Raw genomic sequence first — 24,006 nt, 5'->3', positions numbered from 1 at the left:
CCTCTTAGGAACCCCTGTGAGCACACATGTCTGTATAACACAATACAAGGGTTTAACCAAAGAGCCTCTCAGAACATTTTTGGCATGAGGGGCCTCAGTTCAAATTGGCTATATCATTTGGGGGATCTGAGCGGGTCCTTGTCTGCAAACAGTGAGACATCCTGATCTGGCTTTGTGGTTTTCCGTACTTTTGAGTTGAGGGGAGCAACCCCCAAAAACTCCTTGTTAACTCGTCCTGTTTGCACACTCTCAGCCGTCCCCCCCTATGTCCTGACTGACACATAGGTTCATTTTCTGCTCCCCACGCTCGCTCCTTTGCAGCTCCTCCTGTGAGGTTTTGTTTCATTCCTAATCTTTCCTTTCTTCCTCATCCCTGGGCGATTTCCTCTCTTTTTTTCACAATCAATAGTGGTTTACTGGTATTTTGCTGCCCTGCTCCATTCAGCCCATCTACCTCTCTTGTCTAGTGTCTGCTTTTTACCGTTGTCTTTTCTTATACATGATGCACCAACTAGATCGCGTCTCTTGTATCCCCATGGCTTTGTTATCAGTTCTAAAGGGGGCACTGTTAGGCACCAATAACACTTTTTCACCTCTTATACCAAGTACTGAAGAGTATCTGAGTACACCGTAACTTCTCACTGTCTAGTTTAGCGGTTTAGACCAGTATAGGCCCTGATATCAGATCAGTTCATCCCCGTTCAGTGTTATCAGTGAGTTGTTTTATGACCCCATCTCATACGTTTCCTATGCAGAGGCTAAACATCACTGATAAATTCCCCAGCTCCCACCTCACCCCCCCTCCATTGTTCAGCTCCTCTGGTTGCTGAAGTCCTTTTGTGCTCTTGTTGCTTAGTGGTGTAACTTTTTGTTTTTGATATTTGAGCCTCTGAGCGTCTCTTGTGTATATCACCTCGTCACTGGTGTCACTCAGCCAGCTGTGAGGAGTGTGGCGGAGGAGCACGGGCTCTGATCCCAAACTACAGGGGAGTGACTGAGTGTGAACCCCTTCGCCTGACACAACAAGCCTCCACTCACTCGCTGAAGTCACCGCGTAGCAGTCAGTAGGGGGAGTGCAGTTATGATGTAGGTGTAACTCAACCAAGGTTAACTGATTTCCTATGAAGCCCCAGTGGGCTTGATGTCCGTGTTGATAGTCATGATCATCATTAAGATTTGTGCGACTCGCCAGAGGCCCGTGTGGTTGGGGAGAGCGGTTAGGGAGCAAAGCCAGGGACTTGCCTGGGTGTTTGGGCTGAAACCCCAGTGCTGGGTGCAGGCCAGACGAGGCATAATCCCTGCTAATTACTCCCAAGGCCTACATCAAGACTCCCACTGACGAGGCAGTCACTCACACTTAGCTCACTTTTCCAAACTGCAGTTAGCTTAATAGGTTTCCTAATATTTACCTAATCCCTCTGTGTGCCGCTCTCTCTTGGATTTATTTTCATATAAATTATATTGTTTGAGATCAAAACCCCTGGTTTTACTTCTTTGCTTTTCAAAAGTCCTTTCTTCTGTCAAACAAAAAAGCAATAGGCAGGTCTTTGGCTGCTTCACATAGCTCTGTGAATTTGACTGACGAGTTGATGCCATGTGTTAAAAGCAGGTAATCAAAACTCAAATTTAAAACATGAAGAAAACAATGGCAGACACCCTGCTGGCAGAGGGCCGATAATTGAGGGAGGGGAAAAACACATCTGAAAGGATCAAATACTTTGTTAAATGATGGCTCCAAAGCTGCAAATCATTTGGTCAGTGTGTTTTGAAGGTGGTTCTTGCTGGCAGAAGAATTTCTTGTTATGTGGGAAGGCAAGTCGCCTCGCCAGGGGTTGAAATATCATCGGAATGGCAAGTAGCAGTGGTTTATTGACACATTCAGTACATATCATCAGGAACGGACTAAGCCATCCATGAAGGCCCATTAAGCCATTGTACCGTTAGGTTTAGGCTTTCTAGTCCCTTTTGACAGTCAGCAATGAGTGGTTCTTCCCACCGCTTCTGCTGGTGTCCAGTTTCCTAGGCCCAACAGGTATATCAGAATCTCTGTTGCCCTTTTGTAGCTTTGAGCTTCCAGAAACCTGATCTTGTACCTGACCTCATTCTGCCTGGGGGGCTTTGCCAGCCCCCGTCCTGCCTCAACATCTGGTGGACTTCAGCTGCTTTTGGATGTCTGTTATAAACATTGTCAAAGAGCTCCCTGTCCTTAAGAGGGGTTTGCTGGCTTTTACTGGCAGCGATGAAATGTATTGTTTGTGCCTTAAGTCTTTTGAAAGCTCTCATATGTTTCAACAAAGTTGGATATTTTGAATTCTTTTATGTGGAACTGGAGGGAGGGGTGTTGTGATTTATGTGGAATTTTCACACGCAAATGCATATGACCAAGCCACAAAGACTGTTTTTAAGCATAAAGCCTCCTTAGATAGTCTAGTGCGTGGCTCTTGAGCAATATGTGAAGCACATCTCAAAGAGGGCCCATTTGTAAGCGTAACAGTAGTCCATTTCTCTGACAGCACAACAGTGTTTGCGCAGGGTCCCTTGTTAAAGCACTTGGCCTTAAGTAAAGGGTGTTTTTCATCTTCTCGTTTAAAGTCTGTCTTCATTTGTGTGCCATGAGTCGGTGGAAAGAAGCAGGGCTGGTGTGGAGTGACAAACCAGGAAGGTCTTCGGTGCCTCTCTTTTTCTCCTCCTCTTCTCTTCCCTTGTGATAATCACTCTGTGCTGTAACTTGTCCTCTACGTTTGTCTGCAAAACCTCTGCCTGTCTCTGCAAATCTTAAACATAACACACAGTCTCGCTCTCTCTTTCACTCACACACACACACACACACACACACACACACACACACACACACACACACACGGACCAGGCTAAAGCATCAAGGTGGAATCTGTAGTAAAAGCACTAGATCAAACACTGCAACTCTGCGGCTCATCAAACGGCACATAACCTGAAAGAAAGATGTGGAAAGGGTGAAAGATTAGACCAGTTGTTAACGTGAATCATTGCCTCCAGCTCCTTCTCATAGAGAGTGCCGTTGTTTAGAAAGGTTTCCCAGCAGAGTGATGATGGGAAGGAAAGTTACTTGATTTATGTATTAGGTGTTTTGTTTTTCCCTTATGTATGAATCTGTAGTCCATACAATATTTGTTACATTACAATAGGCCCTAATGTTAATATCTCCTGGCTGAATGGCGAGACTTGCTCAGATCTGAATGTCTGAATGGCATTCAAGCCAATCACCAGTGGTTGTTGTATTTACCAGAAGGAAGTGAAACAAGTTTCTGAAAGTTTGTGTGGAGCACACTATGAAAGTGGCTCGAAAAACAAACCACTTCCATTTGAAGTATGAATTCCCCATAACTGCGTTAACATGAATCATAGCCTCCAGCTCCCTCATAGTTTGAGGCAGATCTTGCACAAGTGTTGAACTTTCATTTGTATGATCAAATTTCTTTGCTGCTACATGTGTAATTCTTGAAGTAAAGTAGCGATCAGGCAGAATGTGGTTTTTGCAGCGAGAGGTCCCGGCTGTTTTCTATGGGCAGTAAGCGTTTTGCTCGCTGATAATGTGCCCTGGGCGCCTCGTGTTATGGACACTTGCAGCGAGTTGAAAATACTTCAGTGCCAGACGTTTATAAGCAGTTGTCCCCCATTGTCCAATCAGTGGAGGACAAACAAGCTGTTGCTGGATACCTGGAGCTATATGATTTTACCAACCTTTGTTACCATGACTTGAACACAACAGCAGACCTGGAGGCCAATTAGTGCGGTAGCCTACTTGAGATTTTTAATTTAAACTGTACTAATAGTTAACTGGTAGCAAACAGTTCGTGGTTTGTGTTAAGCTATAGAAATTGTCCCAAGTAACCTTTACACTCCACCCCAGTTTGTCTCTTTCACTCATCTAACGTCTTGTTATCACATTTTAACTCACTCTCTTAACTATGATATATTTTAACTAAATATTCTCTACAGAATATGTAGTGTTTTTCAGGTGGTGAGCTGTAGTTCTTTTCTTTTTTTTGTGGTTAACACCTTAACCTTGCCCTGTAGGGTTGAATCAACAGCCTCCAACGCCCTCTCAAATGTCCACCCTGCTATCACGAGACTGCATGCAAAACAGTGTGAGGGAAATATACCTTCTGATTATAGATTGTGTATCAATTTATATCCACACAGAGTTCAGAGAGTCCTCCAGATTTCTTTTGACCGCTAGAGTTTTCATATAAATTGTGCAGCAGGTGAACTTTTGTTGGAATTTGGTTTCTGACTTGTTGAATGCACTTGTGGAAGTGCAGGAGCAAGTTGAAACCCTGACAAAGCAGTGACCTGGGAAGTGGTGTAGGCAGGGAGCTTTTGTGTGGGGAGACAAAGCCGGAGATGCAGGGCCGGGACGGGAGAGGGAAGCAGACAGAGCGAGAGGCCAGGGCAATGTTGTGGAATCTCCCCAGGGGCTTCTGGGTAAATGTTCATGGATGACAGCGTTGTGGAATGTTCACAAATGGAGAGTTTTAATTGGCCAGAGGCCCCAACTGGTTTAGTAATCAGAAATGGACTCCAGTGGCAGAGGGCTCAGATTTATGGATCCCAGTGTGTGCTTTGTTTGTGAGATCCCATGCCTTTCAGAAAATAACTCGCATATTGGATTTTGCGCGGATAAACATTTTAATGTGACACTTTCTCACTCTGAATGAGAAATGGTCTGTGTTTTCTATGGCAATAAGTACGTCTGTGTAAAAAGCAGTTGATGAGACATAGAGATTGCATGAGTTGTGCTCTGCCTCGCGCTGGCATGCCTTTCTTTCTCAACATAGTCATGCCATTTGACAAGCCAATTTTGGCAGTTTGGTGTTTTGACAGCTGTGTTGTGGAAGAGATTTTAATTCCTGATTTATTTAAGGAAACGTCATTTTACACAGACATTATCCAAAGCTCTGTGGCTGGCTGCATAACTGAAAATATTCACTCCAGAGAGTACTCCTAAACCAAAACTTCCTGCCTCATAAATGGATGGTGAGCATTGTTCTAAGTGGAGTAAATCTCTCATGTCACATGCTAGTGTTTCCTGAGCTCACCACCGCTAAGAGGCTTCCTCCCAGTAGTAGATCCTGTTATTTATGGATGTTACTGATGGACTATATCGTTCTTTTACATTAACCTCTAACATGTCTCACGTGTGGGTCAAATCAACATTAGTGTCGTGACTTGTGAGGGATGGCTGGTCAGCTGACTACATACCAAGTGACAAACTACTGCATCAAAGCTACATGCAGTAGTTGAGGCAAAGTTGTATGCATTAAAGTGTCACCTCTTTATTAGATTAGATTCAGGAGAGATTCAAATTGCACACAGTATGCACCAGTACAACAAAATTCAGTTCAACATCTAGCCACAGAACACATTGTACAGCAGTGCACATAGACATGTACAAAGATGAAGCAATATAGTAGTGATGGTAAGAAGGTGCAGGTAATATGCAAGAGAATAAATATGACACCTGCGTTCATATGTCAGTTGTGTTACGTGTGAACAGAATCAATAAATGTAAATACGCTACAATCTGGGTATTTTATTAACAGTATTAAACCAGGCACCCATTTTAATGATCAGCTTTACTGAGTGGCTCTCTGTCACTGTCCTGTTATGCATAATGTCTGCACGTGGTTTGTTTATTTAAACTACAATGCTTACATGTACTCTTCTTGTTTTATGTGTAACTCTGTATTAAATGAAAATGGCATATGGAAATTGTTGTTGTAATAGCAATAGAACAAAAAAAAATATGGGCTCCAAAACCCAACCAACAATTTCAGAACTGAAAATATACAAATACAGCTCGCAAATAATGAATCAGCACTAGAAAAATCTGAGACACTCTTTTATTTTTCTCTTTTTTTTTGAGGCAAACTTGTAGATGTTGAGGTTGCAATTTAAAAAATTTTTTACTGCTTAACTTTAAATATTTAAAGCCATTGTCCACTGCAGGTACATCCTTTACAGGCTGTAGGCTAGTTATTAGAGTAGCTTAATGCGTGAGTCAGAGGTCAGCTGGAGCTTCACGCTAAAAATGGTGTGCCCTTCGCAGCGAGGGACCCACAGGTCTACAGTTTGTGTTGTGGAAAACACTGCAGACGTTCAAACAGCAGGAACGGTCATTACCGTGGGTCTCCCCTGTACATTTAAATATCCTTCATGACACTTGTTAATAAAACACCTTTAAACATACATTATAACAACTTCAACTACACTGTCTGTCCTTCAGCTTTTAAGTTCACTTATACTTGGAGACACTGAGCAGCAGTCAAGTGAAACACATTAGAGCAAAGAAATGGACACGATTTGGCATTGCTACCCACCATTTTGTTAAAGCACTCAGGAATCCCCTGCCAGCACATTCCAGGCTCTTTCCTAATGAACTGAGAGCTGAAAAGCATTATTGGTTTGGCCAAAACTGCTGTAAACTTGTCATTACTCTATTTTTGTAAGAGGGTGAAGTGTAGAAACAGAGTAGGTGGAAGTATCGCCCTGCCCTGATTATCTCCATATGAACAGCCGAGTCTCTAATAATGGTTTCCGCTTACAGCACAGTGTTGTTGAACATTTTCTCTTTTTGCAGTGATTCTGCCATAGCTCAGAGTAAACCCATGAACTCAGGAAATTAGTGTGTTAAATATAAATGTAACACGTAGACGTGTGTTTACATCGTTCTTTGCTTTTAATATTCAATTTAAATAGTTATTTTGGTTTGTAAATGTTACAGTGGTTTTGCTCTCGTTAACGTGGCTTGGAAACCTTCAGCTCACTTTTCAATGTCAGATTCCACACAATGTAGTAGAACTTGTTTAATGATCTTTTTTGACTTTCTGCTTGAGAAATCTGAAACAGTGGACCCTTAGTTTCTCTATTTTTATGCACTGATGGTAGTAAAGTAATGGTCAGGATGTGCAGGACGTCACTGTTTGACTCCTGAAAAGACATCTAGAAAAATCTGGATGGGGAAAGTGAACAAGACACACTTTTTCTCCCTTCTTCATCTACTACTGGCATGATGCCCTTGAGCAAGAGTCTGCGGTTGTACTGAGCGGCAGCCTGGTGTGAATGTGTGGATGTTTGTAACCTTCCCTCCCCTACAGCTACTCCTCCAGGTTGTAAATAAGACTGAGCCCTTAGTCAGCTCGTCTAGTTAAAGGATTTCTTGTAATATGGGGGGAAATATCATATTGTACCAGAGCACTTTTCCTAACTCTGCTGTGAAGACTTTGTGGTATAAAACCCACTGGACACTGTGGCTCAGATACTGCATGTTCCTCGCTTCAAAGTTCCACTTTTACACATTTAGTTTTTATAGCACTAGACTAATCTCATGCGGGAGATTCCCCTGCTAAACCCTGCACAGTTATGGAGCCTCGAAAACATTTAATCCATCAGTTTGTATAGATGTGTGGGTTTAATTTCAAAATGACACATTTTGAACAAAATGGTGCCTTTTCAAAGTTATTACTGAAAGCTGATAAAAGAAAAGCATTTTGAGACTTTTGCTTTCAAATGACAATTTTTTTTATTTCTTTATTGAAAAGCAAATTACCAAAAATGTTAGAAACATTGAATAACTGACTGAGAAACTAATTGGAAAAGCTTTTCCGAAATGGATTAATGGCGTTTCTGAATGAGAAATGTGTTTTAAATTTTTTTATGCAGATACATACCACAACATTAAAGTCCTTAAAGATTAAAGAGAGCGAGGGGGACAAAAAGAAAGGGGTGCTTTGACAGCATGCTGTAACAGGAAAGAATTTAAGAAGCGAATGACTTGGAAAGCAATTGCTATCATTTTAGAAAATGAAATATGCAGCTCTTTTTGCAGGCTTTTAATCAATCCTTTCAATTGTGGCTTCACCTCATGCCCCTTTTTACTTGCCTCTTTGAAACAGTTGTTTGGAAAGCCTAAAACTTTACTCATCAGACGTCATTCTTGGGAGTAAAACATCATGGATGCTTTAAAAGACCTCATGTCCAGCTCATGTGATGACAGGATTGGATGCAGAACAGAAAGTTGCCCAACAAATGGCACCAATCCCATAACCTGGCAGGATAATTACACCCTAGACGGAGGTGAGGAGCAAGAGGAGAATGTTATGGCTGCAGGGTGTGCAAATTTACAACTGTGTGTCTGTGTGAGTAATGCTCAATAGACTGGCAGCACTCTCCTTTACATGTTACAGCAGGGAGCATAATATGCCAATTAATAGTCAACTTTTGTATTCATAAGTGTTGTTTTGCATGCTTTTCACTGCTGAGTGTGTTAGGGGCTGAATTTTATATGCTGGACTTTTGAAGATCAGTCAGCGATGACTTGGAATATGTTCACACATTTCTCATGTTTTGAAGTTAAATTGCCCCGGTATTCTCCATCTGAAATTACCTGCATTCCACTGGGATTGGATTAGTACGTTCATAGACTATGAGTGGCATACAGTTGATCATTTAATTATTTACAAATGTTGACATCTGTGTGAAAGCTCCGAGGTTTGGTTCACTGGCAGACCACCAGGCTCCAATTAGTGACAGACGTCGGCGAATGGTTCGTGACATGCGGCACCCCGTGGCCTCCTTCTAGGCCCCCTATTGCTGTTTCAGCGATGTCCTGAGTTCAGAAATAATCTTTGAAGGACTTTTATGACTTCAGATTGGAGTATACAAGTGCTAAGGTTTTCTATTTAAAGTTTTTGCATGTGTCTGTGACTTTTATGGCCCTTAATTGCTTGCATGTACAGGTTTTTTTGTATGTGTGTGTTGGTGGGGTTATTATTGGAGTGATTGGGGTTTTGGGGGGTGAGTTACTGTGTGTGGTGGATGTACTGGCTGGCGGACTGGGGGGGTCATAGGACAGGACCTCTCTCAGAGGAGTGGCTGTTAACCCCTGACCTCGCTGGTTAAGCCTGCAGGGTGGTGGCGGTCGAGGCGGAGGTGGTGTTGGTGGGGGGGCACCCTGAGGTCTGTCTGGTTCAGGGGCACATGATGGCAGGCAGAGGGGGCGGTGAGGTGTCTAATCTGGTTTTTGTCTATGAGGCGTTTTCACCTCCCCCACCATCCTTCCTCTGAGAACAGAATTTGAGAGGCAGGACAATGTCAAAGGGAAGTGACTTGTTTTATGAGCCATTTAAAGGGGATGGTGGTCTCCTCACAAAGGAAAGGCAGAGCAGCAGTGGAGAGCTGATGAATACCAGGACACACGATCACGTGTTTGTTTACAGGATGCTGCTCTTGTTTTGACCGCCGTAAATGGCAGTTTTGCTCTTCTGAGTGATACTTGAACCTTGTTCTGTCTCTGTGTATTATTACATCTTAAAGTACCTCCAAAGCTGGAGGGGTGAGAGGCCCCTAAAAGGAGCCAGTTCACTCATCACACAGAGCATGCCAGTGATGGTAGAGAAATGACAGATGCACCGACTGACCAAGCTTTTTGTGAAATAGTGAGGTTGAAACGTGTCACGCAAAGTCCAACATGATGTTGATTTTTATATGATCTGACTGTTCTTGTTAACTGTTCACTCTCTTGTGTTCCAGCGGTGCCATTTTTTTCTCCTCCCAGTGGTTTGAGGAATTGGCTGCCAAAATGTTTTCATAAAGCATGCATTAGCTAAGAATCTGGAGTTTTCAGAGACTTAATCCTTTGAGCTAACAATGTGACATTTGTACAGACATTCCTGTGAAATATTGACCATCTCACTTTTATTTGTGTACTTTGGTAACTAGGGCTATTTTCCACGTGGATATAGCCCTTTTGATTGTACGCCTGTGCTGTGGGCAAGCAGGGGGCCCTGCTGGAGGAGAGACTGGATGGCTGTTTCACCTAAAAGTTCACTCTGTGTGTGTGTGTGTGTGTGTGTGCTGCTCCATGTACCTCCAATCATGCTGGTACAAAGAGCCATGTGTTGAGCAGTGATGTGATGTGTGAATATGTTTAGGTAGGGGCTGCCAACTATGCCTGGGTATATGTGTGTGTGTGTGTGTGTGTGTGTGTGTGTGTGTGTGCATATTCTTATAGGACAGGGGGTCGAGGGGAATGGCTGAGGGTTGGAGCGAGAGAGATGAGTTTTGGGAGAGGACTGTGAGAGAAGGAGTGACTTGAGGCTTATTTGGACTTGATCCCAGACAGAGGGGTCCAGTTTATGGCGCCAGGGTGCATCACCTCCCTCTGGTGCCTTGTTTAGATGATTGTATTGCTATGAGTCACTTTTTACCACGCAGTTTAATTATTTTAACACTTTAGCTTTTATTTCAGGCATGCAGGCAACTTATCATGTCTTCATGTTGTGCTTTTCAGTTTCATGTTCAGTGCACTGAGGCAAAACTGACGTTTTCAGCGTGATTAGCTTAATAGTTAAACCACCACACCTCGGACTCTGAAAGCTATAGGAAAGGTAAATTAGAAAATGTGTTTTTTTCCCCCCATACCTATTTAAAAGTATACATACATAAAAGTCACCAAAGTTACGTCCTGTTCTTATTTTATTGATGGCGATGAGCGTTTCTATTACATGCTCAAAGAGAACAAAATTAGTTGACAGTCTTTTAGTTTCGTGTAGCTTTAAATTAAATACTGACACATTTTTTATGTCTCATATACAAGAAACCTATATAACACATTTCCTTGCACAAACCATGTCAGCATTATTTCTCTCTAGGCTTAATTAGTCTGCGATGTTAAGTGAGCTTTCAATAAATGCTGGAAAACATTTCAGGTAAGCTCCACTGCAAGTAGCAGTAACCTGTGCATACACACAGACCTCGAGTCAGCGAGCATGAGCTGGTGGGGAAAACTAAACAGGCCGTTGGTGCCTGGATGCTATGAAAGGATCCCTGTGTTCTCCCAAATTCCACGTTTAAAACAAAACATTATTGCAGCTGCGACTTTGCATTCATCCTCCGCTGACCCTCCCTTTTAATTGGATCTTAAACTCATTTTTGACAAAGAGGGCAGTTGCTGTTTATCAAAGACAGTATTTAGGTTTTGATTAGAGAACGGAGTAAAAGCTCAGAGTAGGTTGTGTTGAGGTTTTTGGCTCGGTCCAGTGCCATGTCCACACTAATGCAGATCTGTTTAAAAATGTTTAGTTAAAGGTTGTCTGCACAAGCATTTTAAGTACATTTCTCCAACTACACTGTTCAAAATAGAAAAACGCATCTCTCCTGTTTGGCATTTGATGGCCGCTTAAGCCAGATGCTTTACACTGTCTCCAGCAAGTGGCTCTCTGCTGTTTATAGTTTAAAGTTTTAGTGTTTGTTTAGAGAGAAAGCCTTCAAAAAAGAGAGCATCGTCAACTCAAATATGGATCACGTGACATTCGCATGCTTGAGGTCACATTAGAATCATACATTCGTGATACGACAGACTATCGCTTTCTTGCATTTTGCAAACGCTGCCCTGTGTGAATGCCAAAATGGGTGAGAAAAAGCCTTTTTAGATTAATCAGCATCAATGCGAGCATGGCTTGTGTGAGCGTTCTTACCCACAAAGTGGGTGGAGAGCTAATCCTCTCCTCTTAAAAGTCTCTGTTTTAGATGGACATAGCACTCCAAGAGAGCTACAGCACTGTACTATCAATCAGGACAGGAAAGTGGCAGGATAAGAGCAAGGCTCTATAAAGTGGCTGGCTAAAGACTGCTCTGAGCAGAGTGTTGCAATTAATCCACTTAAGTGCAGTTAAGGGGTTTTTCACAGGTGCATTTGATTTGGTGAGGGGTTGTTACTCAATATTTGAAAGGTTTCATCCCAGACAAATGCAAGAAGTGGTGTTAATGATCAATATACATTAATGTTTCAAACAAGTAAAATGTCCATTGAAGGTGACCAACTGGCTCAGAGAATTGATCCCCAGAGACGTTTACAAAGCCACTCTGTAGGCTTCTTACAGAGTCAGTACATTATTTAAATGTCAGTGTTTCCAATACAGAATATACACAACAGTACACAATATTTATTTGTGGTGGCCCGCCATAATATCAACGCTCACCGCCACATATTGATATTAGATTAAAAAATTTTTAACTAATTTTTTAGCTCATATATTCGAACAGCAACTCTTGTCGCTCTCTCACCCCCTCTCTCTCGCAAACACATTGACAACGGACCCGTGTAAATTGAATGGTTAGTAGCCTATCATGAACACCACTGCATAAATCTGTCCAACACAACACTGTCAATTTCGGAGACCCATACATGTTTAGCTAGCAAGCATAAGGAGCCTAGTTAATAAGGATAGCTATGTTAACGTTAGAGTACAGCTGGGTTGTCGTTGAGCACGTTGTATATAGCTGCTAGTCAATATCGACAGCACTCTTGCACCACAGTTATGCTGTCATTCTGTGGGGAAACACTGAAAGTAATAACTTTTAGGGGCCTACTGTTCTGAACTGTTTTTTATTTGGGCAGAACTCGTTGGAGGAATTTGTTGTATTACTGTGACTCGTAATGTAATTTTCCTGTGTCACATGGTGTTTAACAGTGTTTTCTCTTCGTCTCTTCCAGGAGCCCCCTTGAAAGTGTGTCCGCAGGGTTTCTCCTGCTGCACATTGGAGATGGAGGAGAAGCTGAGCCAACAGAGCCACACGGAGATCAAAGCTCCCGTCACCAGGCTTAGCACCAGCCTACAATCCACCTTCAGACAGAGGCACGACCACTTTGACAGTAAGCAAACACGCTCACACCAGCAAACAAACACCCATGCACACTTGCCACTTTTCAGGCCACGCTGTGCTGCTGGCTAGTATCCCCAAAGCAGTACTTGTGTTGCATGATTTTTGACGGACGCTCCCACCTGCCAGTGCACTGCCTGGAGCTGGAGACAGTTAGTCTGTGTCCGTTGGCCCGTCCACCTGTCTCTCAACGTCTCAGCTCCCTGTCTCATTGTCCCCCACCACCCGCTTCCCTTCCCTCCGGAGAGACGTGCACGCTTCCAGAAGGACCACACACATCTTCAGATTTAGTCTTCTCTGTACTTCCTGTTCCTCTGTGTGTGAGCACATGTGTGTACGCCTGTAAATATTGAGATCAGGTTTCCCTGGGAGCGCATGGGAACATGCAACAGTGCTGAGTCACCGAGGAAGCGGGGCAGCTTTGGCTACCCCCAGCCACCCAACCGTGCCGCCACTGCAGCTCTGCTGGGAAAAAAGCTTGATAAGATAAAGAGGAGAGGACTGAAAAGGAAAGAAAGCATCGGATTCTTAAGTCCTAAAAACTGTAATTTTGCTTGTTCAGAGCCGTTATGTGTGTGGATTGATGCGTTTGTGTGTACACATGCGTGCCTGTGCATATGCGGGTCAGAGACCTTCACATCCTATGTGTCTGTGAAGGGGAGTGAGGGATAGTCAGTAATGGGGAGCGTGTGTATTGCAGCCAGATGTGAACAGGAATGTGACGTGTCGGAATGCAGTGGCTGCTCTTGCCGCCCCACCCCTCTTTTTCTCCTCTCTTACTGCCCTTTGTCCCCGTCTCAAGGCTCGCGCTCCCAGAAACCCCCCACTTTGCCCCTGAGACCCGTCGTTCTCGCTCCATCTCTCTCTCTACTACGTCTCGCTGTTTCTGCATTTCTTTAAAATATGTTCTTGTTTTTCTGCTTTGTTCTTTCCTCTTTGCTTTTTTCTTCCACAGCCCAACTGATGCTTCCTGTGACATCGTTTATTTGCGACAACAAGCGAATATTCTCATTATCAAGAATCTACTTATTATTTTTTACATCTGATCGTTAGATCTATTAAATTATAGCAAATTGAGAAATTCTTCGTTATTTGAACATCAAACATTTTGCAGATTGATTGATTGATTGATTGTTTTCCAGTCTGTAGATTGATTCACTGAATAATCGTTGCAGCTCTATGTTGTTTAAATTTGTCAGTTGCCTTAAAGTTAAATTATATATGCTAGTATCCCCAAATCTATGATAATGATTTTCAAACAGTCTATTAATTTAACTAGAACAATTTGCAATGTTTCTTATTGAAATTGTTCTTGTACTGTTGCTTATAATCTGACTAAATGAAACCTTTCCTCTCTTTGCTTTTTTCTTCCGAGAAAAAGAAAGAGAGAAGGTTTTCCTGTTTGACTAAAAGTGGACTTTCTTGTTGCTGCTTTGCATTTGGTCTGTTGTGGCTACAGGTAGTGATGTATTTATTATCTGCAGATCACGTAACCATGGTGAAACATCTGAGAAAAATGGCAAAACTAAAAAGGGCTTCTCGGTCTTTGATTTTGAGGAACTCATACCAGAACCACAATTGTCAAGACATTTCCTCCAGTCATTTACATAACTATAAAACATCTGCTGTCAAACTTCATTGTGGCTTCAGTTGAGTTTTTCAGTTTGACATCCACATTTACCCAGTTCTATCACACCATCAAGAAAAAAAATGGCCCCAATAGAAGTTATATTTCTACTGTTGCTTAAATATTGTTACAACAACTCAAAATGTTAATGTACCACAATCATTACAACAGGCGAATCGTGAAAAATCCTGAACAGCTGGAGGGCCTTCTATTTGACCAAGAGGGGGCAGTCCTCGAGCTGACAGTGAAACTCTTCCCTGCTCTACATTTACCTTCCTCCCCTTTTGTCCCCCCCCCCATCACTGTAGGCAAGTTGCCGCTGTCTCTGAACTGTTAGATGCGGGATCTCTTTACAAAGGCCTGCTGTGCTCTCTTCCACCTGGGCCATTAGACCGTCTCTCTCACTGGATACGGTGACGGGCTCAAGTTGCTGTCCTATTATTTCCTGTTGTCACACAGATACACCAAGAAGGAGGCACTTCCCGTCTGTGAAACTGCCACAGGAAGTGCTTATCACTGTATTTACTGTTACTGAGGAAGACACAATCATGATGTCATCTAGCCTCCCACTAGAAGTGGGGTGCACATATGCATAAACACAGCTGCAACTGTACATGGAAACAGACACAGCAACATACACTAACAAACTCAGGAAGTTGTGTATGTGATTAGGCAGGCTCTCATCATGCGCCTGGAGCTAGGAGTCATGCCCAATTAAGACCAGGGCCAGAAATAGTTCTCCCCTCTCTCTCTCTTTGTCTTGGCCTCAGCCTGTCTGTCCTGTTGCACTGACCCCGTCCAGCAGAGCAAGCCTGTGTCTGGGATTTAAGCACTTGGATTAAGGCCCCTTGTCTCCAGAGACACACACACACACACACACACACACACACACACACACACACACACACACACACACACACACACGAGACATCCATCTGAAGCACTGAAGTCCAACAGCAGGAGGGACAGAATCTTATCCCTTAAGAAAAGGGAGACGCGCAGAGACTAATTGGCACAAATAGGATGCAATTACTGCCTGGGCTGGAATTGGGAGGAGGAGAGTTTATAGGGACACGGGTGGGGGTGCAGGGGAGAGGTGGGATGCTCCTTGGAGGAGGAAGTAGGAGGGAGGAGTGGGAGGAGATCGGTCAGCTCCTCTGCTCCCGTGATGGATTGGGCCTAAGATCATCGCTCATAATTTAGGACCTTCTCTGCAGCATATGGAAATGATGGCAGGGTGAGGGGAGGGAGGAGGGAAAAGACAGACACTCACAGAGGCAGGAAATGTCCTTCTTCCTTACGTTTTGCTACAGCTTTACACTCTGTCCCGTGTAACCTTTCACCCAGATTCTGTCAGACCATTGGCTGAGCGGCAGGCACATTTTTTAATGGAAAAATCCTGAGGGAGTGCTCAGCTCCTTGGCCTGTTGGCAGACGGCTGCGTGTCATAAACTGTTTTTAATGACAATGCAAGATGCCTGTGTAAAGCTGCTCATACTTCAGACCCTCAGCTTTCGGCCAAAGAGCCACCCCCCCGCTGCTGCCGCCGCTCACACACACCCTGCACAGGCCTCTCTTTTTAACCAGTGGGTTTTTTCCAAAGTCATTACAAGCCTTATCTGTTTAGCATATAGGCATTACCGTTCTAATAAAGTAAGGAAATGGAGAAGTTTAGGGTTGTCGTCGTCCTCCTCCGTCTCCTTTCAGTGACTTTAAACTTGTGGCTACTATGACATTCCAGGGGTGGGGGTGGACCTTTTTGTTTTAATCTCTGTCAATGGAGCGGGGAACTTGGTGCCCTCTCCCCTGGCTTTGTGTGTGTATGTGCGTGTGTGTTGGAGGGGAGGATGGGGGGGTAAATGGAGGGGCTGCAGTGTTTCCGGTATCCTTGGCGACACAGTGGGGATTTGGAGTTAAAAAAGCCCTCAACTTAACCCACCCCAAGCCGCCCTCAGCCCTCCCCAACCTCATTTTTTCTTTTTAGTGTGTCCGTCTGAAGTGGAAGTGACAGCGCTACTTGGTGTGTGTGTGTGTGTGTGTGTGTGTGTGTGTGTGTGTGTGCGCGCGCTGGTGGCGGGGAGCGTTTAGTGACTCCCTCTGTGAGAGCATGGGAACTTTACATTTCAAAGCCGAGCAGAGGGCACCCAGAGAAACTGCAGCGGGACAGAAGTTTTGTGTGACAGGGCAGCGAGACGGAGAGTGAATAAAAATAAAAAAAGAGAGGGAGAGATGAATGAAAGGGGGGGCGAGTGTATGCTTGCATGCACGCGGGACTGAAAGTGAGGTATTTTTCAGGGACTCTGTGGAATTCTCATTTTGTTCAGATTAAGAAAGTTGGAGGGTTTGGGGGGGTCTGTGGGAGGGGGGGCCTGGATTATTGGGGGTGGGGGGAAGCGGCGAGGGGGGTGATGGACATTCCTCAGGATGAAGTAGGTCATTGTTCCCTGTCTCTAGTGAAGAGAGCTCTCTGAAGGAACTGATGAAGTGAAAGTAGCAGAGTGAGGGAGATGCCGGGCTGGTTAGGGGGGTACAGGTCCATATACGGGGAGGGGGGTTGCATTATTCAGTAATCCTATTGAAAATGTCTCTGAAGGACAGTCCAAGAGAAGCCGGGAGAAAGGAAGGCGAATGGAATGTGACAACAGAAAAATGCCATTGATGGTGGCCAGTTTGAAGCGGCTTGATGTGGACAGACGGCGGCGCTCATTCAGCCTGACAGAGATGCTCCGGCTCCACCTTTCACCCCTCCTGCTTCACTCCTCTCATCTCCTCTTTTCCAACCCCCCCACCCAACTCCCAAAATGCATTCCTTTGCCTTTCATCCAAGTCTTTATGCTTAAGCTGTTTCTGTTGAGATACCCAAATTGGCAGGACATGGGCACGGGTGAAGTAGAATAACCATCAATATGACATGGTTTGAAATGGTGGAAGCAGCACCGGCACAGAGTCAGAAGGCAAAGTTGTGGGTGGATGGTCTTGATCTTTCGATGTACTGTGGCAGAAATATTTACTTTTGAAATGTTCATTTTGTGAGATAATAGCAATGTTTGAGTTATTTACATACACTGTGGTTGCGCTGGAATCTGTATATTTCAATAACTTTGAGGAAAACCTCAGAATGTTTTCAATGTGTGTTGCCTCATGCTTTGTAATGTGAAACCCAAAGTGTAAATTTGCTGTTCCCAAACAAGTAAACTCATAAGAAGTTATTGAGTTAAAGATTGATAAAACCAGCTCTCAGTCTCTGTAGATGTCCCAGGCAATATGCTATCCATCATACAAATTCAGTTTCCTTTGTAACATCTTTAAAATGGATCCCTCCCTGTAGACGGACATGAAATGTTAACAATGTAAGCTTGTTTGTTCGGGGTCTTTGGCAGCCTCAACATTTGGTCATAACATACCCCCCCTCCCCCCCCTTCTGTTTGCTACAGAGTTTTTCCGGGAGCTCTTGAAAAATGCAGAGGTGTCGCTGCACAACATGTTTGTGCGAACATACGGGATGATGTACGTGCAGAACGCCGAACTGTTCAAGAACTTCTTTGAGGCCCTGACTCGGTACTACGTGTCTGGCAGCGCCGCGGTCAACCTGGACTCCATGCTGTCGGACTTCTGGGCCGACCTCCTGGAGAGGATGTTCCGGCTGGTCAACGTGCAGTACGAATTCAGCGACGCCTACATGGAGTGCGTCAGCCGGCACACTGAGCAGCTGCAACCCTTTGGCGATGTGCCTCGCAAGCTCCGTATCCAGCTGACACGGGCCTTTATCGCTGCACGCACCTTTGTGCGTGGCCTGACACTCATGCCTGAGGTGGTCAATAAAGTTTCTATGGTAAGAGAGGGATGCTTGGGAAGGTTTTGTCTTTGCTAAAAAAGGTTATAACAGTCAGTCAAACACTGAAGTGTTTTCCCCAAAGCCCTGTCCATCCCTCACACTGTTTCTGACTTTTTATCCTTCTTGAAAAAACTGGCTGCTGTTCCATTACAGTGTCTCTGATAACATAAACCACTTTGACTGTTCTGGTATGGCATGTTTTTCCACTGTAGGGAATGATTCATTGATGATTAGATTATACAGTTTTGTGTACATGGCTTATAAAATTAATGGTCATGCTTTTTCACAGTCTAAATATATGTCTATGGTGGTGTTGGATGAGTGTTTTTGGTCCTATGATAACAGTCTGCTAACTGCCCCCTGCCTCCTCAAGGTCAGTGCGTCTCCCAGCTGTGTGCGAGCGGCCATGAAGATGTTGTACTGTCCCTACTGCTCGGGCCAAGTGGCCCTGAAACCCTGCCAGAATTACTGTCTGAATGTGATGCGTGGGTGTCTGGCCAACCAGGCCGACTTGGACACAGAATGGAACAACTTCCTCGGTAAGCGACCATTATATGAGCATGGACACCTTCTGCAGCAATTATTAAAATATCCTGACCGTGAACGCACCACGCTGTAACCATAATGTCTTAAAGTGTTTGATTTGGCAACAGGGTGTATTTATACAACTCACGGCTTCTGTTCTTTTACATGTTGCCACTGCAGTGCTCATATTTTGCCAAAGAATCGTTAAAGTTTGATCTAATCTAACCTAATGTACTTCAGCCTTATCTAAACATGCACCTTTTTGTTTTTTTTTTGTTTTTTTTTACCCCTGCGGGCATGAAACCAATGTGACTTGATGGTATTGGTAGCACGATGTAACTGGGGTAATTTTATGGAAAAAATGTTTTTCCAATGTATTCTGGGGGTTTATTGCACTTCGGTTTAGCAAGAACATGTTTAACAAAGGAACAGTGTGTTTTTTGTTAAAAAAAAACATCATGTACAAACGCATCCCTCATTCTTTAGTGTCTTGTATAAGTCAAGTGAGAGAGGGAGGGGTTGTACATGTTGTACATGTTGTGACCCACTGAATGAATGCAGCTCCTGTGTTGTGTAAACAGACCCAGATTCGTTTCATTAGATTCAAGGCAGTGTTACCCCCCTGTTCTCCTCTGTATATAGTATTTATTCTACATGACAGACTTGTGTGTTAAAAGATGTTTCCTGGCTTCTATACCACCATTACATGTGTCTCTCCCTGGCTGCTGACCTTGTTACTGTCTGTGGAGGCGTCTGGTGTCTGCTGCCTCCTGCCTCCTCGCTGTGCAGCAGCTTTATTCTGCCACAATCTCATGGCTCAGTTTCACTGGTTTACGATCTCCTGCTCTTGGGCATGTGCTTCCCCCTTGTGGCAGCTTTTTGTAACATCATCAATGAAATTTTTTTCAAAAGTCATGTTCCTGTTTTCTGGTTTTCAGATGCCATGCTCAGTCTAGCGGAGAGGCTCGAAGGTCCCTTTAATTTTGAGTCCGTCATGGATCCCATCGACGTGAAGATTTCAGAGGCTATCATGAACATGCAGGAGAACAGCATGCAAGTGTCGCAGAAAGTCAGTATCACTTCAGTGTTTTGAAATAAAAGATAATAAATAATAACACTCAGTTCCACTAACTCAACGTCATACTTGTACTTTTCTGACAGGTTTTCCAAGGATGTGGACAGCCTAAATCAAGCATAGCCTTCCGTTCCAAGCGTTCTGTCAAAGAAACAGGCTTTACCGGCCGCTTCCGCCCGTACAGTCCTGATGCTAGGCCCACCACTGCTGCCGGGACCAGTTTAGATCGATTGGTAAGGACTAAGAGAACCCAGATAACCAAACCTACTGCTGCTTTGCTTTAAGTAGATGTTTCTGACTTGTTGACTGTGTTTTCTATGCAGACAAATGATGTGAAGAAGAAGCTAAAACATGCAAAGAAGTTCTGGTCCACATTGCCAGAGACGGTGTGTGACGGTGAGAGGATTGCACCTGGGGACGATTGCTGGAATGGAACCGCAAAAAGCAGGCAAGATATACACAGCACACATACAGAATCTGAATTTTACTGTGTGTGAAGTATCTTAAACTAACCCAACATCATGACTAATATTGATTCTTACTCTACATAGGTACGAGTCAGATGTCATAGGCAATGGACTGGCCAATCAGCTGTCCAACCCCGACGTGGATGTGGACATAACAAAGCCAGACATTGTGATTCGCAGTCAGATTGCAGTTTTGAAGGAAATGACGAGCTGGCTCAAAGCTGCACACAGCGGCAATGACATCTCTGTCGATAATGGTGAGGATGGAGGACTTTCTTTGTTTTGTTTTTATGAAATAATGTCCTAGTTGCACACGTCTTACCCTTGTGTCTTATCGCCCAGATGAGGATGGCAGCGGAGGAGAGGAGAGCGGCAGCGGTTGCGACTCAGCATCCTGCGACACAGACCGGGACATCTACTTCTCCACTCCACCGAACACTGGCACTCCCCGTGTTAAGCAAGTGGTGGTGGACAGAAGTCCATCAGCCGGGGTTGCTTCACAGCAAAGCATGGCGCTGGTGCTCTGCGGGCTGGCCCTGGCTCTGCTTGCTCCCCACTTGAGATAAAACTGGTTCGCAGGGAGAGGAAGAGAATGATGAGGAATGACGGAGCGAAGGGGAAAACTGTCAGAGAGACTTTAAAAAGACTGCCTTCAGGACCTTGGACTGTCCGCCATTGAGGGGGTGGGGGGGGCCTCTTCTTAATATTACAATAACTTCACTTTTAATTATGTGTTTGTATGTTTTTAAGGACATCAGTGTACAGCAATATGATTTTCTTCCTAAGACCGCCACCTTTTTTCCCCAGATAAACCTTTACTCCTTACGGATCTTTTGGAGCTACACTATGGTTCTGCTTGCAGCATTACAAACATTATATAATTGTCTTATTTTGGCAATTTAATCTCATAATTCATTTTTGTGCCTTCTTCAACTATTGCCATCTGATAACTTAATAGGAAGCGAGACGCTTGGTTGATCATTGAGTGCCTGTGGTGCGACATATCTTCATATTTCTGAGGATGTTCTTTCTCTCCATTTTTCAGAGGTCAACAAATCATGTGATGTTATGAATGTTAACAATTTCTAGCAATCATTTCTGCACATGACAAATGTGTGCACTGTGAATGTTTGTGTCTGTGTGTTTATACATTTCCGTACATCAGTCATAAATGACAAAGCTAACTGTTGATCTCAGCCAAGGAACAGTTTGAGCTTTTATACGCTTTGCTTTGGAGAGATGGTAAAACATGTTCGCAGCTCATCTCACAGAAATACAGTGAGAGAAGTTACAGCACAGGACCTAGAGATGGAATAATCTTTAGAAGAGCAATCGGGGCCCCTCTGCAAGCCCAAACATGCATATTGTATGTCTGCTATGACCCATTATCACAACCTAACTTTTAATATTCTCACTTATTTTTAATTTAATTTCCTCAGCTTAAACAGTTCAATAGTAAAGTCATACCTCATGCATGCTCTTGTTGTCAATGCAATCTAGTGATGTTGAGTTGAAAGTGTATGATAGAGTTGAGATATGTGGCTGGCATCCTCGTGAAAGGTGACTGCCGTGGAAGAGGAAGGACTCCCCTGGCATTACCCCAAAAGAAGGCAAAGCTGACAAGTCCTGAATGCCCCTTTTTGGTACTGTAAGCTCAGTTCAGCACAGAGGATCTGACTCTATACAGTCTTACTTTGTTTGAAAAGAAAAAGGTGGCGATGCGTATGTTCAGAGTGTTTCACATTAAACTAGAGAAGAGGAACAAAAGACAGTGCTTTGATCAAAGGAAATCAAGAGAAGATTATTTTAATACAGGGTTTTATGTTGAAGAGGTGTTGTAATTTTTAGCTATTTTTGGTATGAAGATATATATATTAGGTACTACGTGGATTTGACAGCTAGGTTTAGGTGGTGAAAGAGGACAGTGTGCACAGATATTGGGGGGCACTTTTGGTCAGTGTGCACAGATTTTTTTTTGGGGGGGGCTCCTTTTGCCCATATCCCCCCTTCCCACAATACACACTTGTACCTCTTTAAATGGCCTGTGTCAGTATAAATGAACTCATCCTGAGCCATTTGATCTACCTATCCTCATCCTCACGTTCTCATCATGTCAACTTGAGGTGGATTGTTGAAGTATTGTCACAAGTGCTACCAAAATGAATGAAAAGGATGGTGCCTGATCTTTTTCTTTTAGCCTTGGTACATTATTAGCAACTTCTTGAGGTAAGGAAAAAAAGAATGTGGATGTTTTATAACTATTATCTGCTCAGATACCCTGAATGGTGGAGTATATTTTACCAGCTGACAAGCACAACATAGGACTTTCTAGTTCTTCTAATTGAATGATAATCTGGTGTGGAAGTTGCATTAGCTGGCCATTTCATCTCTAAAATGATGCTGCCTCATGTAACTTTTGTACAGTAACTTATGCATGTATTTTAATGTCATTGCAAGCATGCTTTTAGAACTGACAGATTTGTCAAAATACAGTATTCAGAATGTATTGATATGCAAAATATGTAAAAAATAATGAATTTCTCAAAGTAATTGATCCGATTTGGGGGGTTCAAATATGCATTTAGTGAAAACTGAAGATGGATTTGCATGTTTCACATTTGTCTGCAGGTCTGAAACAACTGGCTGCATTTAAGACAGATGGTAAACAACCTTTTTTGCCTGTTTATCTTTGAGCTGACAGGTTGATTGTAAGCTTACTTTATATTTTCTTCCCCCCAAAAAAGTGATCGTTCCCAATTAAGAGACTTGGAACAAATCAACGAGGACATCAGTGTCTTCGGTCAAATTGAATCTGGCTGAAGGATTTGATGAAACATCTAAGCAACCCATATACCTTAGCCTTAATTTAAAATAATGAAACTGTGCTTCAGCAGCTTGATTTGGCATTACTTCTGCATGAGACTGGTTCAGTTCTCCTTATTTTTGTGTTCCACCAACATTTCTACAAGGGCTTGTGCATGTTCGTGTCATGTGGGAGAGTTGTGAAGAAACCCAACTTTCTGAGAGTCAGAGGAAATGTTTTTGGGTGATGATGGTAAATGTTTGTGCTTGCGGGCCAGGGCAGCAACATTTTCTGGCTGGCAGGAGTTGGTCCAGCTGCTGGATTTTGTTCATTTAATCCACCGAGCAACTTAAATGTAGTAACTTCAAAGTTGAGTTGGACAGGTGTTGAAATCCTTCCATCAGCCTTTGGCCCACAAGAACAGAGGAGAATCGTTCTCTAAGGAGAGACTTGGTGACTGACTGAAAAGAATAAAAATGTGTAAATAAAGAGCAGCCATTTTAGACGTCTCTAAAAGAGGCCATAACAGTACACCAGATTTTTACTTGTCAGAGTATCTCCTAAATGTTATGGAAAAACAAGATGAGATAGATGTTAAATGTAAGAGAAAGTGTATATTAAACATTTCTTAGTCTTGTTGAAATAAAGACTGCCAATATTTAAAAGGTTGTGAATCGTCTTATTTTATCAACACTCAAAAATTACATGTCACACTTTGTTTACTACTTTTTTTTCCCTTCATGATTTATCAGGACTGGCATGTAACTGCTAAAATGTTTAAGCTTTGTCACAGGAGGATTTGGATTCTTAACAGCAAGTAAGTGGTGACTCACTATAGCACAAGCAGACTGCACCTACTGCACATAATCTGAATCCAGGTAGGAAATGACCAGCTTTATCATTTGTACACATCTAAATGTCATGAAAATGTCTAAATATTATCAGTATATAAAGATAAAGCAACTTGCTGTG

General features: G+C 43.3%; 1 protein-coding gene across 1 annotated transcript in view; it reads left to right on the top strand.

Annotated features, from left to right (window-relative positions):
• The window catches only part of gpc4 (glypican 4), a 30,915-nt gene extending 7,216 nt beyond the window's left edge, over positions 1-23,699 (top strand). The window contains exons 2-9 of the mRNA XM_038698656.1: positions 12,536-12,694; positions 17,764-18,161; positions 18,538-18,703; positions 19,628-19,758; positions 19,851-19,997; positions 20,088-20,212; positions 20,316-20,488; positions 20,574-23,699. Of these exons, the coding sequence (XP_038554584.1) occupies positions 12,536-12,694; positions 17,764-18,161; positions 18,538-18,703; positions 19,628-19,758; positions 19,851-19,997; positions 20,088-20,212; positions 20,316-20,488; positions 20,574-20,797 (1,523 nt within the window). The 3' untranslated portion in view covers positions 20,798-23,699. The remainder of the gene's footprint in view (positions 1-12,535; positions 12,695-17,763; positions 18,162-18,537; positions 18,704-19,627; positions 19,759-19,850; positions 19,998-20,087; positions 20,213-20,315; positions 20,489-20,573) is intronic.
• Positions 23,700-24,006: the final 307 nt, after the last annotated feature.

Source organism: Micropterus salmoides, unplaced genomic scaffold, assembly GCF_014851395.1.
Source record: "Micropterus salmoides isolate LMB-PRFRI ecotype aquatic unplaced genomic scaffold, ASM1485139v1 Ms_hic_scaffold_5, whole genome shotgun sequence".
NCBI classification, from domain to species: domain Eukaryota; kingdom Metazoa; phylum Chordata; class Actinopteri; order Centrarchiformes; family Centrarchidae; genus Micropterus; species Micropterus salmoides.
Note: the sequence above shows the minus strand (reverse complement) of the source record. Positions and strands in the feature narration are given on the sequence as shown.